Source organism: Crocodylus siamensis, chromosome 3, assembly GCF_052110815.1.
Source record: "Crocodylus siamensis isolate JL-2025a chromosome 3, ASM5211081v1, whole genome shotgun sequence".
Classification (NCBI taxonomy): Eukaryota; Metazoa; Chordata; order Crocodylia; family Crocodylidae; genus Crocodylus; species Crocodylus siamensis.
In genome coordinates this window covers 52,368,494-52,385,863 of record NC_143397.1, presented here as the reverse complement: position 1 = coordinate 52,385,863, position 17,370 = coordinate 52,368,494, and the positions used below count along the sequence as shown (strand labels likewise).

The 17,370-nt window shown below is 44.9% G+C and overlaps 1 protein-coding gene across 1 annotated transcript in view; it reads right to left on the bottom strand.

The window, feature by feature from the left end:
• FAM174A (family with sequence similarity 174 member A) overlaps positions 1 to 16,080 on the bottom strand; it is a 32,021-nt gene extending 15,941 nt beyond the window's left edge. Inside the window, exon 1 of the mRNA XM_090037202.1 lies at positions 15,680 to 16,080. Within this exon, the coding sequence (XP_089893328.1) occupies positions 15,680 to 15,957 (278 nt within the window). The 5' untranslated portion in view covers positions 15,958 to 16,080. The remainder of the gene's footprint in view (positions 1 to 15,679) is intronic.
• Positions 16,081 to 17,370: the final 1,290 nt, after the last annotated feature.

Below are 17,370 nucleotides of genomic sequence, written 5' to 3'. Positions count from 1 at the left end.
AGGAGAACCATGTCTGTTGTACAGCTTTATTCCCTGCATAACAACAATGGCATTTATTTTTTGGTGAAAAACAACCAAAAAAACCCATGAAACGCATTATGCTAAATGCCAGTAGAGAGAATTTAGCATTCTCTCCCTCTTTTTTTTTTTCCCCCCAGAGACAGACTATAAGGAAGTAAGGGATCCTGACAAACATTCCTCTCCCTTCTCATGGCTATTATGTACCCAGGAATTCAAGTGATGCCACTACTGTCATTGCAGGTTCCCCTTTTTTAGGAATTTATTAAATTAATGGTTATCATAACAAACCAAAATATTATGCATAACTAAATTAGTTGTGCTATCAAAGTTTGCAAGAGTAAGGCAGCAGAGATGAGACTAGCTATGAGGGCCCCTGCTCAAATATCACATCCCATAAATTAGTAGGAGTTAACTTTCTACTTTTCTGGACTGATACCAATATACCTGTTGGCTTGCTATTTTTGTCTCTCTGTCAATCATATTCAGCCCCTTCACTCAAGGCATCCAACATACGGCGCGCGGACTGCAATGGGGCCCACTGAGGCATTTTCTGTGGCCCATGGTGCTGCGATGGGAAACGAAGGTAAACACGGTTTACTTTCGTTCCCACCCCTCAGCAGCTTCCTAATGACTGCTGAAGGGCGGGGAAGGGACAAGGTTCCCGCACGCATCGTGTCAGCACGGCATGGCCTGGCCGGGTCCCTTGCAGGGCCGGACCCCTCCCCGGCCAGGGGCGGCACTGGCTGCGGCTGCTGAGCAGCCCCGCCTGTCCGTCCCGAGAAGCCAGTGCCCACCCAGGTGGCCTCAGCCAATGCCACGGGCTCGGGGCAGGCACAGGATGGAGCCTTCATGGGAGAACTTTGCCGCCGGGTGGCGGAGGAGCAGCTCTGCTCACGGGCCCGGGACACGCCAGTTGCTGTCAAGGAGGATGCACGTCCCGGAGTACCTGTGCTCCTGCCCCCACCTCCCCACCCCGACACGAGCCCGTGCCCGTGCCCTGCGCTGCCAGAGTGGCCCTGCGTGGGAGGTCAAGCAGAGGCCGCTGGCACTGCTGGCCCATGCCTGCCTCCTCACCTGCCCGCTTCAAGCCAGCCCCGCTGCCCTGCCCTGCCCCACAGCAAGGTGGTGACTGCTCCCCTGGCCAGTCTCCCCCTGGGCACTGCAGCTCTCCGGGCCCCACCGCCTGCGCGTGAGGCCCCAAGGTGGCCGCTTCTCACGTGCTGCTGGGGATGGGAGGAGGCCGGCAGGGTCTGCACCAGCCAGCAGAAGCGGTGGGGGAGCCGTGTGGTGCTCAGGATGGGATGAGCCTGCACCGAGCGGCACACGGCTCCACCGCCACTTTTGCTGGCCAGTACAGACCTGGCCAGCCTCCTCCCATCCCCAGAAGCACATGGGAAGCCGGCTTCAACTGCATGCTGCTTTTCCTAGCCAGTGCCGACCCGGTTCTGCTCAGGCGGGTCCTGCAACACCATGGCAACCCGGGCATGGCACCGGCAGGCCAGGCAGGCCCCAGGTCAACCCCGGCCTGGCCCCGTGGCTTCTCCAGCACCAAGTCAATCCAGTTGTAGCCAAGCTGCTTCTGCAGCACCATGTCAACCCGGGTATGGCACCAGACTGTAAAAATACTGTCCAGTATTTGGATTGGGTTTGCTTCTGTTTCTCTTTGTGCAAGATTGGGGTTCAACTTGTTACTACTTGTTAAAGATATGTTACTAACAAGTTATTAATTCAATAAAAGTAAATCTTCTTGAAGATTATTCTCAAAAATGCCCATATTTTGTTGCTTTGATTAGTTTCCACTCTGGCTGATATGTTTTCCACATTTGATCTGTCGACTTGCATTATGTTTCTTTCATTGAGAAGCAAGTAGAAGTGAAAGTGTTTATTTTAGTCAAGTGTTTGGTATTGTTTTATTCTTCTTTTATATTGTTTTTATTTTGGATTTTAAACCATATTTCCAGACTTATTTCATTGTCACTTCCTGTAACTTCATTGGTGTCAAAGGTCACGTGACATCACTTCTTGATGTGATACTACTTCCTGTGAGGTCTCTGAATATGGCTCGCTGGCCCACTGGGTGATAAAAAGTTCATATCTGACCCCACATTCAAAAAGGTTGGACACCCCTGGTGTAGAGTGAGCATCTTGTACATAGGAAGAAGAGCAGGTAGTTGCACAGCATGAAGAGAAGGATTAATGGGGAAATGGAATACATGGGAAAAATAATTCAGTGGTTTCCTTTCGAAGAATCAAGAGGTATGCCCGTCACCCTACAAGTTGTTAGCACCCTTTCCTCACTCACTTGAAGTAGGTTCCATTCAACTTTGTGGAACCAATCATCTATAGTCACTCATATACCCAATACTCAACCTTGGAAGATTAAGACCTTTAAAGCATGGTGCTCCTATCATACACTGGATTCATAATAGACATTTTTACAATATTACTGTTTGAATATATTGTGCATTTAACTTTGCGGTTGCATTCTTCCATAACGAGGACTAAATGCCAGTTATGAAAGGACCTATACATGGTAAAGTGTCAAGTAAAGAGTTTTAGAATGCCAAGATGAACATGTGATCAAGTAGTGAACGAAAACTTCCTCAAAACTATCAGTATTGTTACTGCAATAGCACTTACAGTCCCAATCAGTATTAGGGCCAAGTACACAGACTGCTTCCTTTTCAAAATCTTAAAACCTGGTCTACTAGAATTCTTTAAGCAATCAATAAAGTGTAGTAGATAAAAGAAGGCAGCAGCAAGGCACTCTGAACATACAAATGATATCTGACAGTTTCACAAAAAAGTCTATTATAGAGTACTCATTGGGTACGAACTGACATATATTAACAATGGAATAAAACAAAACAAAGTAGGGATAAGCAATCCACTTTCAATAAAGTAACAACAAGATGTGAGTTATTGAGGTAGAAGGGAGTGAACAGGAAATGGTGGACAAATTTGTGACTAGTGAAGACATAAAACAGAAGGACCTAGCTAAATGGCAGTGAATGGTCAGTACTAGTTTAACGCATGTTAGTAACACATATTAAAAAGAAAAAAAATAGTACATCTCATTGGGTTTCAAGTTAGCTGTGACTGAAGACTTGGAGAAAATATATCAAAGTAAAATTTCATTACAAGTGCAGATCAAAAGGCAAGATTCCCATTGACTTCACGGGATCAGATGTCACCCACAGATACGACTGTGGCTAGTTAATGACGAAATGAACAAGTTGACAGAACTAAGAATGGGATAATAAAGGATACTAAAACTATACAAGTCAGTGGTGTACTCTGGTTCATCCAACCTTAAAAGGGGATAATAGAAGTAGAATGGGTCCAACTACTGGTGACAAAAAATGAAGAGACACATGTAAAGACTGATACGTAACAAAAATGTTGAGACTATTAAATTCAGAAAGGAGCTCAGTAAGTGGGGATATAATATTAAGTATATAAAAAAGGAACATAGATCATGTGAGATCCTAGTTTCCTTGTTGTTTAATTTAAAAAGGGAACATTCACTGAAACAGAGATTTATTTATTTATTTTTAAATCCACAATACATACATGGCATAGCAGGAAACAACTGACAAGTGATAGCTTTCTAAGGACTCTTACATGGGTTTTAGCATGTTGAGGGAAGGGATGGGGGAAGAAAGTTATCAGGGATTCTGAGGAAAATGGATCCAAGAAGTCCTCAGATAAAACTTTCAGCCCTTTCAGAAGCTTTTATCAGGTCACAAAAATGACCTTATGATCCAAAGGAAGAATTCTTTAACTCTGAACACCAATCTAAGGGACACTATTCATGTGTACACAATTGCAAGTTCAAAGCTTGCCAACACTTGCCAGCTTTGTGAGCTAGCCTTCCCTAGTTTGACAGTTAACTTATCTGGTTTCAGAGGATAATTACCATTTAAGAATTGTATTTCTTCTTCCATGATTTTAAAAAGTCTCAAAATAAGGGCATTTTCTCCTTCTCTCCTTCATGAATATATATTTTTGGAGAAACATGCTGTTAACTTTAGCACCACTGAAGTCTGGTAATTTTTCAGAGTCTCTCAATGTTGCTCAAGTTTCACTAGTCCTGCGTGTTTTTAGACTGCCAGTTCCATGCAGCTTCTCTTAAGATCCATATCTATCTATCTCCCATACTGCTTTCATTTTACTCTCAAACATTTTTACGTGAAGTCAGTTGCGTGAAATATGATTCACTCAAATTACTGATTAAATGTTCAGTTTTCTCATTCACAATATGGTTTGACAATTAATTTTATCCAGTAAATCCCCCAGGACTGGACAGCTCCTGACAATCAATTTAGATAAATAGCTTAGGTTAAAATCAAATATACTTATTTCATCAAGCATAGATGGAAACTCTAAGAAAGATATCTGGAAAAAGAAAAAGTCTCAAAATAAGGTGATTTTTCCTTCTCCCCTGCATACATACTTTTTTTTTGAGAAATGTGCTGTTAGGTTGGGGCTAGACATGCTTGACTAGTCTTGTTAATGAAGACCTGCTCTACAACATTGTGGGTAATCCTCTCATTTTAAAGGGAAATAAATTGCAGTACTGCTATAATCTAAGTTATAATTTTTCCACGTAGGTTTATTTAAACTGTGTAAACAGCCTGAAGTTTTGCACACATGCCATGAATCTTCATGCAATCATAGTTAATCATTTAAAATTTTTAAGTTCAATGCAAGTAAATGTTATTTCATTTAATCTTTTTCAGCCTAAAAGAAGCATTATAAGTATTCTAATATTCTGCCCTGTACATTGCGCAGTTATTCACATCTGTAAAGAGCAAGAGGAAAGCAGATTTACCTACATCACTATTCTAATATGACTACATTTTATGCTGTCTTGCCTGTCACTATATTATTTGCACATGGGCAAAAAAAACAGGCAATAAAAATTTCAAATTCAATAGTGTTGGCTTAATTTCTTTACAAATTAATACAAAACTTCAAGAACAGAGATTTCTTCTCTAAGCCCTCCTCCCCAGCCCCGAACTTCAGGGTAAGTTGGTAACTGGCTTGTATGAAAGCAAGCTCTAGTTGATAAACAGTACTGTTACAATACGATTCTTTTGGAAATGATGTTTTTCATCATTATAAATCCAACTAAAAAATTCTAATCCTCCCTACATCATTAGATGTCAATTTAAAACTATTGTTTTCGGACAATTCTAAAAACGGTGTATTAAGAGGACTCGGTGTAAAGTGATTAGATCACTATAGATTAGAGTCGCTGATAGATCACCACATGCTTCCTGACAAGTTTAATTCTTAACAGAGTTTGATCAATAGCTCTCCAGAAAGGCTAGTGACAAACAGTAAGGTGTCTTTTGGGAAATGTTTGCAGGTCAAGCAAGTGAATGATTTAAAAGCTTGGTAACAGTCCAGGGAGAACAACAGCTTAAACTGACCTGTAAGGTAACTCAGAGTGACAAAACTTGTACCATACTGTAACAGCATCAAGGGCCCCTAATTCAATTTTTTCACTAATGTATATTTTAAACTAAATTAAATAGGTCCTTATGCATAAAACAATACAAGTAAAAAAAGTTCTTGTCTTAATTAAAAGCAGTATTCTCATAAAATAAAGCTATTTCTTGAAAGTAAACCACATCTGTTCTATGAATGGGTCTCAAATTCCACATTTTAAATCCAAAAGTGAATTGTTAAAAAACCTTTAAAATGGACTCCAAATACCTTGAGATTTCATACAAAAATTATAGCCATGTTGTACAATTAAATATACTGAAATATACTTTGCATGTTTTACTCAGAATGCCAATTGGTTATGGCACACGACAAATAATTCTCAGATTAGATGTACTCTTTCATATGTTTAAAAACACATTTTTTTTCCTGAAAGCTGTTTTCAGCTTCTTAATTTGGCATGCTAAATAAATATGTATCGAACATTTTCACATAATTTTCTATACTTTCATTTCCTTTTCTTTTCTGTTTTTAATTCAAGAAAGGCTATTTTAAACGCAGTGTTTCTACTACCTTTAAAATGAGGATAAGGAGTCCACAAGAAAATGCAGGTTTTTTTGTTTGTTTGTTTTTTAACCAGTCGTCTAACATTGAAAGCTTATCCATTACTGGTTTTCCAATGGAAGTCTGTGTGCATATTTTGAACAATTTCTTTGGCTGCTGTTCAAAGTCAGAGAAAGGAGGAGCTAAGAAATTTATTTTACATTAGTAGGGGCCCAGTGATCATAAATTAAAAACAAACAGGTCCAATTTTAATCTTTTTTTTTTTTTTTAGCAAACATGGTACAACCTGACCTTCATTTTTATTATACAGTTGAAAGTAGTTTCATTTTCTGATTAGTAACCTTAACTAATGGGGTTTCAGTGTTACTAGCAGGAGCTAGTACTTCTGTCCTCATTTTTTTACCAGATTTATAGATCTACTAAGGAGCTAACATCAGGCTCTTCCTTAATCTAAGCATTTATTTTGCCATAACACATATAGTCAAATCCCAAAGTAAAATTACACTGATACCTGCCTTTGCTCATCCCTAAGAAAAGGATCCACTACACCCTGCCATAGTTTTTCACAGGAACATACTGGAAGAAGTAGACAAGCTTGTTAAGGCCCAAGAAGCCATTTCCTAGGACAAGCTTATAGGTAAGGAAGGGTTGAAGCAAAGATTTCTGTTATGGGAGTGAATCAGAGATATCAATTACAAAACCGGTACTCCTAAATATTGTCACCCAGGGCCAACAACCTGCTAGATATAAAAAAAATAAGGAAGACCAGGAAACCAGTTTGACCAGATTTACAGGACTGGACTGGAGTCAAGACAAGAAGATGGGTTTATTATTACAAGAAGCTCTGCTAGGTGACATACTATAGCAGTGGTTCTGAACCACTTCTGTACCAGGACCCATTTGTAAACATCGATTGACAGTCCCGACCCAGTGCCCCTCACTCCCGACCCGCTGCTACCCACAGCATGTGGGACGGGGGAGGGAGGGGCAGAGGGGCCCCAAGAAGCCCCTTGTAGACCAGAATTCTGCCAGTCTGCAAGGGAAAAGCCATGGTTTCCCATGTTTTTCTCCTTTAAAGGAGAAACCTGAACAAGAAGCTTTATTAGTTGGTATAATTTCAACATTTCTTCATGTTTACCCATTTGGAGAAAGCATAGAGTATATCTGTTCCTATTTACAGTGGCTGGACACTACTACTGAAGTGGAAGTTCTCATGACTCAACTCCAACATACTTTTAGTTTTTGTTTTTTTTAAGTTTGTTGATCGTTATTTAAAGTTTGCCTGCAACCCTTTCATGTGTTCTTGTGACATATGGGTTGAGAAATGCTGTGCTATAGGACTTGAGCCTCTGTCCCCGCCCCCCCCCCCCCCCCACACACACACTTGTGAGGGAAATAGTTATACCTATCCACTACTATAAAGGACAGTCCAGTGTAAACTACATTTTTTTTAACTGCAATTTATCAAGACGTTGGCAAAAGTAAGCTGAGCATATAACCATACTGTCACAGCAGAGAGGTATTATGCACTATATTTTAGGAGCATGGCCTAGACTTTTCAGGCATGAGCCACCTACATTTATACTTTACTGTCTTTAGAAGGTTGCTTGTGGTTGGTAGTGATGTCTAGCATCTTATGCATAAAAAGGACAGCCAAAATAATTCACTCATCCATTTTAACTACAGTATTAAAAAAACCCAAGGACTACGAGAAGGGACATACCTGAAACCCCGAAACTTTTTGAATCAAATTCCACTAACACTGCAACAGGTTTGCGATGCAGATGTTGATATTCTTATTTCTCAGCCTACAACACATAATTATTCCTTCATGCGGGATGAAGCAGCACTGTGAGCTCTTGGAGTGAGAAGGGGGCAGGTGCCTTTGCCCTCCTGCTTATCTCCCCACAAGAATGGGAGGTCTGGAGCAGCCCATTCATTTCCCCAGACTGGGATCACCCAGCCTCAGGAATACGCAATGAACAGGGGAGAGGAGCAATTGCAGAATGAATGTCTGTACTGCTCCCTATTCCAGAATAATTTCCAGCAGTGGAAATTTTTCACCACTAGAAATGAACATTTGTGCCAGGTCTTAAAATGGGACAATCAGCTTGTCTTTAGGATCCCTGGACAAAAGGCTTTCTCCAGGAGGAATGCAATGTCTCTTTTTAGCCCAAAGTGGTAATCACCTTCAATTTCACTGACTTTTATGGCTATAAAGGACAACTCAGGCAAGTAATTCCTATGACCCCAGTCCCAGACACATTTATACACACAATTTAAAAAACTAGACACACACTTAAACACATGTGCACTTACAGAGTTGGGGAGCTTTAGGGCAGGCTTGGCCGACATGTGGACTGCCAAGTCATTTTCTGTGATGCATGGTGCTGTGACAGGAACCCCTTGTCCCCCCCCAGCCCCTCAGCAGCTTCCTAATGGCTGCTGAAGGGCTGGGGAAGGGACAAGGTTCCCACACGCACCGTGCCAGCTTGATGTTGCGACACAGTGCGGCTCCTCCCCTCCCCCTTTATTTCACTGTGTCCCTTCCTTGCCCCACCCCTCCCTCCCTCATTTGCATACCAGCTCCTCCCCCTCCCTCATTACAGGGTTTCCGTTCCTAGCCGGCTGCGTGGGCTGGAGCAGGTCACGGTGCTGCGGCCAGGCCTGCGGGAGATGCTGCTGTGCTGCTGCTGTGGCTGTCGGGGTGGAAAGCCGGTGTCGCTCCCACCTCCCCGCATCCCCCCGCGCCCACAGACCACACTGGGGGTGGTGAGTCACAGGTCCCGGGTTGGGAGGGACCCCTGCCGCTTGGGCTCGGGCTGTCTTGGGGGAGAGGGAGCAGAGGGGTGTCCTGGTACATCCCACACCCCCCTATAGAGTCCCCATATGTCCCCCTGGCTGCTGAGCCCAGGTGTGCAGGTGTGGGAGCATCGTCAAGGCCGCCCAGGTGGCAAGGAGGACACAGCGGGGTCAGGCAGCACCCCTTGACCCCTGTGCCCACAGGCTGCGGGCGGACTGGACAGGATGCGCAAGCACATGCTCCTGCCAGCTCACTAGGTGATAAAAAGTTCATGATCCAGCCCCATATTCAAAAAGGTTGGACACCCCTGCTTTAGGGCATAAGCTAGAGGTAAACAAAATAGGGCCTGTGGACTGGATTCAGCCCACTATGGGATTCTATCCAACCCATGTCAGGTCCCTTGGTCCACCAGGCCTGGGCATTGGGGAGTAGCCTGGGCCATGTCATGTGTGGCTGGTCTTGCTGGTCCTGGGTGCATGGCTGGTTGGGGGCAGTGCAGCAGCCAGGCTTCACTTCCTGAAAGCTGCCACAGAGGTGACTCCTTTTGGCTGCTGATGCCAGTGTCACTGGACCAAGAGGACAGGCAGGGTCCCTGTGGAGACTGTTCTGGGACCCCCATAGGCAGGGAAGGCTCAGCCAGGCAGAGGAGATGGGGCTATAGGTAGGCAAGGAGCGGTATCTGGAAGCAAGATGGGCAAGCAGGGTTGGGGTCAGTATAACAAGGTTGTGACAGTGTGGGGCCAGGGCAGACTTGTGATCTGTTCCCCATATACCTCTACCTGCAGAACCAGTCCCTGCTGCAGAGGTGTGAGGGGAGCAGCTTCTGGGCTCTACCATGGGCCCTTAACCTACACTGTAACCACCCCATGATCCCAGTCTCAGCCCCACCACCCATCCCACTCCCAGATACAGCTCCCCGCATGCCTGCAGCTCCATCCTACCTGCCAAGTTGAGCACGCTCTGCCTGCAGGTGTCCCAGACTAGTCTTTACGGAGATGTGGCCCATCCGGCCCCCAAACACACCATCTGGCACTCCCAACAGCAGATGCAGGGTGGATGGGCCAGGGTTGGACAGGATCGATTGTCACCCTCCCCCACATCCCCCCAGCAGCTCAACAAAACTGACTAAGTGGCCCTCCAGCCCAAATAATTTCCCACCCCTGGACTAAACCTATATAGCCTTAATGTGGTGAGCTATACTGATAAAAAAAACCCAGAAATCTTTTTCAGTTGAACAGGATTACTCATATAAATGAGGATCTACAGCTCTGGGCTCTTAAATTCTTTCAAATAACACTTACTTACTTTGAGTGAAGTATTAGCCATTTTCACAGTTTAATAACTTTGCAGATATCTGTTCACAGATATTTAAAATTATACTGTTTAAAATTCAGAGTTCTTTAAAAAAAGTTTTCAAACTAAATATATTAGGTAACAAAACACTGAAGTTTTATATCTATTTTTACTATTCACACCATGCAGCATTGTATTTTTTCCAGAAAAATGAAACATCTCAGATTTCAGTTTCTAACTTTCAAGTTTTTAGAACAGTGCTACTAGTTCTGTTCAAAAACAGTGGAGAAATTTAAAATATCATGTGCTTACAATAGATTTGTAAAAAAATAAAATAAAATCAGGGCAGTTTTCTCTTGGTGTTATATTTTGCAGGAAGGATTTACTTGGAAACAAATCTGTTCTTTGGCAATTATCTGCTACTTGACAATTCCTTGTTTGAATTCATAAAAATCAAACATACTAAAAAAAGTGTCAGCATTTTAAATTAAATGTCCTCGATCATGAGGGTACAAAACAAATTATAATGAATAGAAAAGTTCCCTAATTATAAGCAATAGTCTGTACACCCCCATAATGTGAAAGCCTCACAATGGAGGATTCTCTAAGGATGAAAGAGTAGTTAGCGCCATAGCCTTTCAGTCTTTTTCACTAGAGAAAACAAAAACAGACAACTGGGCAGACTACCAAATTATTTCATTTGCAAAAACTAACAATCACTAATAAATCAGGTCAAATTTGAAACTGAAACAATACAGTGCACTTATTATCTGTCATCAAAAGAGCCAGATTCCCCTTACAACTTTGATAATTAGTTTATAGGCTACTCTTGTTGTTTTGACTTGGAAAATCATTATCACTCTGCTCTAAGAACATTATCTTACTCCATCAAAAAAGGATGCAACATACTGGTTTGTAAGTTTACATATAAGAAACAATATACAAGGAGCAATAAAACGAATGTTTCTTAAAATTAAGCAGTTAGAAGAAAATGAGACAACAGGCTAAGGCTATCACTGTTTTGCCTACCCTAATCTTAGAAAATAGGGCATTACGGCTAAAAACAGATATAATTTTTGTTGTAGCATCAGCTGTGCTAAGATGTGTCCTGATGCAGCTGATCTGATTAATCAGCAAAAAGGACACTGCCACTTTCCTATGCCACTGGGCCTCAGCTAATCCCAGAGCTTCAAGAGCCCGATCCTGCAGGAAAACGGTCCTGAGTGTCAAGCCCTGACCTGAGGCACCACCGTGTGAGAGTCTGTCCTTGGAATTTATACATCTGCAAGCACACAGCAGAGTACTGTCCTTGCAGACTGCTTCCTAACCTGGGGTGCAGAAATATGAAATGCGTTCCCCAGTAATCTCAGCCATAAAGCAAACAGACATCCACTGCAAAAATGCAGCACAAATTTATACCACCTATTGTCATGGCCACAATTTGGGGCATTTGTGACATGACAATGGCCAAAGACATCTGTTTGCATGGGCTTTGTGCCACCATAAACATTTTTATGGTGGTACAAATACCATGTCTGTTTTAGCCTTATGTTAGGACATGGAGATAACATTTTCCCTCTGGTGTTCTCCTAGAGGAGTGACCAGGTTTTATAGTTTTTAACCTAGTTCCCACCTGCAAAAGATTGTAATTAATATATTTTACTGTAATTGTAATTAAATATATTATATAATACATAATATATATAATAATAACAATAATATATATTGTAAGTGTAATTAATATATTTTTCAGTTGGACACATTAACATGTCAGGGTTATCTACCTCCATCACTTAAAGTGTTTCAAAAGGCAGATGTATTATTTAAATATATAAGAATGGTTTAAAAGTTCCTATCCTGTCACATTCCCAAACCCAGAGACTTAACCTGCTGCTGCTTGCTCTTCTTTTCCCTTGCCACTGTTTTTTGTCACCAGGGCAAATAGAAACCCTGATTTCAGTGGCAGATAAGGAGGAATGAGGCAGGACAGTGATGTTAACTCCCTGAGTTGTGGAGCCAGCAGGAATTAATGCTACACTGCAAGAGCTCTGGCAGCCAAGCCAAAAGGCCTGCAGCTGGACTCCCCACCTTTGCAAGCTAGATGTGGAGCATGAGCCCTATATGTTGAATTTGTTATGATCTTAAACACAAGTTTCACTGGTTGGGGGGGGGAAGAATGAGGGGGGCAATGAAGTGTCAAATTAATATTTGATAGGGTCTGCTAAAATTATAATTTAAAAACTTGGCCATAATTTACACATGAAAGCATGCATCCTCCCTCAGTAACTCCAAAAGGTCTGTACATGCACAGACAACTAACTGTGCCAGATTAATTGCTTTTATCTGCACCTGACCTCATGTACTTCAATGTTCTAGAATTTATATTGGAAAGATAATAATATTCCTACTAAGTAGAGCTGTTATATAATGCAATATAGTTGCTAATGTGCCATTAGAGGAATGACAAGTTATTTTTAAAGCTTGTATATCTGAACCAAAAAACAAACAAACAAACAAACAAACAAATGTTTAGAGCCATTGGGTACGTGCTGAATATTTTACACTGGCTGGTGAAAAGAAGATTGATTTTTTCGTAGCAATCCTAAAGTACAAACTACATTTGATCACCTACCTAAAATCCATCTTTTGGAAACATTAAAAAGAATTGCACTGAAATGCATCTATATACAAAAACACACATGGAGTATGCCAACTCGCATGAAAACTGGTGAGCTCATTTTAGCGTCACTGACATGCTGAATGTTAAATATAGAAAAAGTAAGTGTTGCTATAAGTAGTAACCTATCAGTTTACTGGTTTTCTGATCTTAGAAAGAAAATAAAGAAAAGAAACATGCTCACTAACGTCCATTCTTTTGATCCCTGGCACAGAAAAGATTCATACCAGCATGATTCAAAAGATGCACGTTAACTTGATACAGTCCTCTCTCTCCAAAGAGTAGTAGGAAGAAATTTCTCATTGGCTCAGTATTCTGTGCATAATATCACAGAATACCACTGTATCAATAAACCACAACAGCAAGCAGTAAGGACAAAGGGATACTATTCAGGCTGCAGCATCAAAGTTAAGTAAAAAATAACTACCTACACTGAACATCTTCACTTTATCAAATACCTGAGATAGGAGCTCAGATAATAGCTAGTTGACCAAGAAAAGTTGTGATGCATGTCTCGTGTCTGCCTGAAGTTTGGGAGATGCTGTTTTTTTTCCTCCTACAAATCATTATTTGTAGAATAGTTTCTAGGTAAACCTCAGTTTACCAGATACTTCAAGCATACACACAAAAAAAGGGGTCTAACCTGAACAGGTTACAGAACAGAGGAAACAGGGCAATAGAAAGAAGAGGAAAAGTAAAAGAAATTCAGAGATAGTTATGGCTAGTGTACCCAGTAGCCATCTCTCTACTACAGCCACTTATCTACCATTCAGCATTTTGCAGGCAAACGATGACTGACTTTTGTACAGAAATCAAAAGGAGGATAATGTAGTGGTGACTTTAAAGGGAGGAGCTTTTGCAGTAATGTGGGAGAAAGCACGAAGGAAAATAAGAAAAAAGAAAAATTGACAGCAGTGCAACAATGAGTAGAATCACTGGCATAAAGAAGGGGAGGATTAAACCATGAAAAGCTTTAGAAATAACAATGAAAAGTATTAAAACTTAAAACGCAAATGTTTGATATAGTGGGGGAAAAAGCAGTCCTGGTTAAGAGTCAGCAAAATCATGGTGCTATACTAAAAACAAGCTAGCAAGGGAATTCTTTCGGCAGCACTGCAAACATACTCGAAATCTAGTCTTAACCTTTGGGATCAGCAGAAATGTTTGTTATACTAACATTGCAACTGCCAAACAAGGACCTCTGGGCTGAACCCAACTGTTCATTTACTGGGTCAAACCATAGACCTGTCTTGCCCAGTTGCCTCTGTGACAGCCCAGTGTGCTCTACTCAGTGCCCCTCTTCAGTACACTACTTATCATTTGTCCCCGTAAATCAGTTGCCACTTGCCTGGTAGCCTCCCTTTCTGAGGATGGCTTTTAGTTTTACATGGGCACTGGTCCACAACCCCTCAAAGTGGCAAACAGGCCTGTCTCTCACAGTCTAGTACGCTCTGCTTGGCATCCCCCCTTGACAGACTGGTTTTTATCCTATAAACTTCACTAACTTTCTCTGTGGGCTAAAGGCCCTGTGTGTCAAACAGGCTTGTGCCACACAGCCCAGCATACTCTGCTCAGTGTCCCCCCTTGGGGCACTTGTTTTCAGCCTATGACCTCGCTCCTGCTCCTGTTTTCTCTTTAGATCTCCTCCCAAATTAACTGATGTATAATCAGTAGTTCTCCCTGCCCCAATATCCTACCCTGGGGGTCTTCACCTAGGATAATCACCTAGCTGGGTCGTTTGACCCCAGCATTCTTTCCTGCCCATGACAGGGGGTCGGACTTGCTGATCTACTTATGTCCCTTCTGACCCTACCAACTATGAAACTATAACAGGGCAGAAGCCAATGACGATGTGTAGGGGGTGCAAAGGGGTGCATGTGCACCTCCTGAGAGCACTGGTGCACCCCTTGACATCCAGCGAGGGGGCCCCTGACAGCCAGCATTCCCTTTTTAGGTGACAGACAGGGGGAGGGGGGGGCAGGCAGGAGCACTTGTGGCCTCCCTGAGAGCGCCAGCTGGGGAATAGGGGTGCCAGAAGCGCAGCTGGCACTTCTGGTTGCTGACTGGCCACTGAGGAGCAAGTGTCCCCCCGACTCAGGAGGCACCAATCGCCCATGATGGAGGATAACTGTTACACCATAGGCATCAGGCCTGTGTTAACCCTATGTGTCAAACAGGCCTGTGTCACACAGCAGCAGACAGGAAGAATGAACTGGCTACGACCAGGGTTTTTTCCCTCCACTGTACTTCTTTCACTTACAGCCTCCAGTACTTACGCATTTATACATGTGCTCTGGGAGTGTGGGGGGGGGGGGGGGGGAGGAGGGGACTTTAATTACAGCGCTCTAATTAAAGTGCCCAGAACGTCACGCACACCAGTATTCCTGCGATAAAAAACGGCAGCTTTAGTTGAAGCACCCCTGCCAACGGTTTTCAGCGCAGGGATGCTAATACACATAATGCGGGAGCTTGCTGCATCGCGGTAATTACCATGCTCCAGCAGACTCCCTGAACTGGCCATGGTGTGACTGAGGCCATTAATCGAGCCTGCTCTGACGTGCTGTCGCTACAGCCTCAGTTCTGCTTGTGTAGAGGTGCCCTTAAGGTGCAGGAAGCTCTAACTCAGAAGCCATACCCTGGCTCCCATTTTGCACAGGCCATGTGTCCGATAGCAGCTTAGACAGGACACCTTGCCAGCCTTTCTGCCCAGGTCCCCATCGTCGCAACTTGGTGGGGCTGGAAGCCCAGCGAGCACCGTCCACGAGGGCAGGTGCTGGGCTGTGGACCGCGGGCTGGGGGGGAGGGCGCGAGCAGCATCCCCACGGGAAAAGGGGGTGAGGAGAGGGGGTGCCCGGCACGGCGCTCACCGCACGGTCCGGATGACGAAGTAGACAATGAGGGCGGCGCTGGCCAGCACGAGCACGGACAGGGCGCGCTGGGTCATGGGCGGGGTCTGCGGGGCCGGCGCCGACACGGCGGGCAGGCCGCTACCGCTGCTGCTACTGCTACTGCCGCCGCCGCTCGGCGTGGCCCCGCCAGGGGCGGCGGTGAGGGACGGCGAGCGGGGCTGCTGCTCGGCCCGGGGCTCCGCGCCCAGCGCGCCCAGGACCACCCCGGCCAGCAGCCAGCGCAGCGCCGGCCCCATGGCGCCGGCCCGGCCGCCGCCTCTCCGCGACCTAAGCGCGGCCGGGCCCTGCTGCGGCGCCGGAACCGGAAGTCTGCGCTGCTGGCGCTGCCACGGACGCTCCCGCCGGCCCGGCTGTTGCCATCACGTGACCGAGGCACTGAACTCCCGGCCCCTGCAGGGGAGGAGGTCTGCGCATGCGCAACTGAGGTGCCGAGGTGGTCGCAGTGCGTATGCGTCACAGGCTCAAAGCAGCTCCGCTGGGGGCAGGGCGGCTTCCGTGGTCTGGTAGCCGCAGCTTGGAGCAAGTGCCTGGTGGGCGGGGTCTGGCTTCTGCCCCAGACCCACGGTCAGACCCGCCTTGTAGCAGGGCTCCTCCTTCCCAAGTGCCCTACGCACGGGGCTGTGGTCAGTGCTCCCCTCAGCTCTGACAGCCTCAGGAACGCTTTGTCCCGGGTCAGGGCGGCAGCGGGGTGGGATTGCACGGAAGGGGGGTGCAGAAGGCAGCGTGCATCATGGCCTGGAAAGCAACCCATGAGTTTAGAAAGCAAAGGAGTAGGCTTGGAAGGGACTTCAAGAGCCCATCGAGTCGGGCACTTCTCAACCTTTTTTTGTACCAGAACCCATATGTAAGCATTGATGGCTAGTCCTGACCCAGTGCCCCCCACCCTTAGCCTCCCAGTGTGTGGGGTGGGATGGGGGGCCCCAAGTAGCCCCTCGCAGGCTGCAACTGCCAGCCTGCAAGGGAAAAGCCACAGCTTCTCATGTTTTTTCCCCCTTGATCCATTTTTAAAGTTTGTTCACATCACTTCCATATATTTTTGCGACCTGTGGGTTGAGACTCGCTGATCTAGTCCAACCTCCTGCCCAAGGCAGGGGAGGTCTTGTGTCCCATGATCAAATCTGCAACCTTATAGATTCATAGATGTAGGGTCAGAAGGGACCTTGTGGATCTTCTAGTCCGACACCCTGCCTTGGGCAGGAGAGAAAACAGGGCTCAAATGACACCAGCCAGGTGAATGTTGAGCCTCTTCTTAAAGACTCTCAGGGTAGGAGACATCACCACTTCCCTTGGAAGTTGGTTCCAGATCCTAGCCGCCCTGACTGAAGTAGTGCCTCCTGATATCTAGCCTGAATCTACTCTCCGTCAACTTACGGCCGTTATTCCTTATTCCTCTGGGAGGTGTTCTGGGGAACAAGGTCTCTCCCAAACCCCGCTGGCCCCCCCTAGTAAGTTTATAGATGGCCACCAGGTCCCCCCTCAGCCTTCTCTTGCAAAGGCTGAGCAGATTAAGGCCCCATAGCCTCTCATAGGATCTGCCCTGCTGTCCCTGGATCATGCTAGTGGCCCTCCTTTGGACCCTCTCGATGTTGTCCACATCCCTCCTGAAGTGCAGCACCCAGAACTGGACGCAGTACTCCAACTGTGGCCTG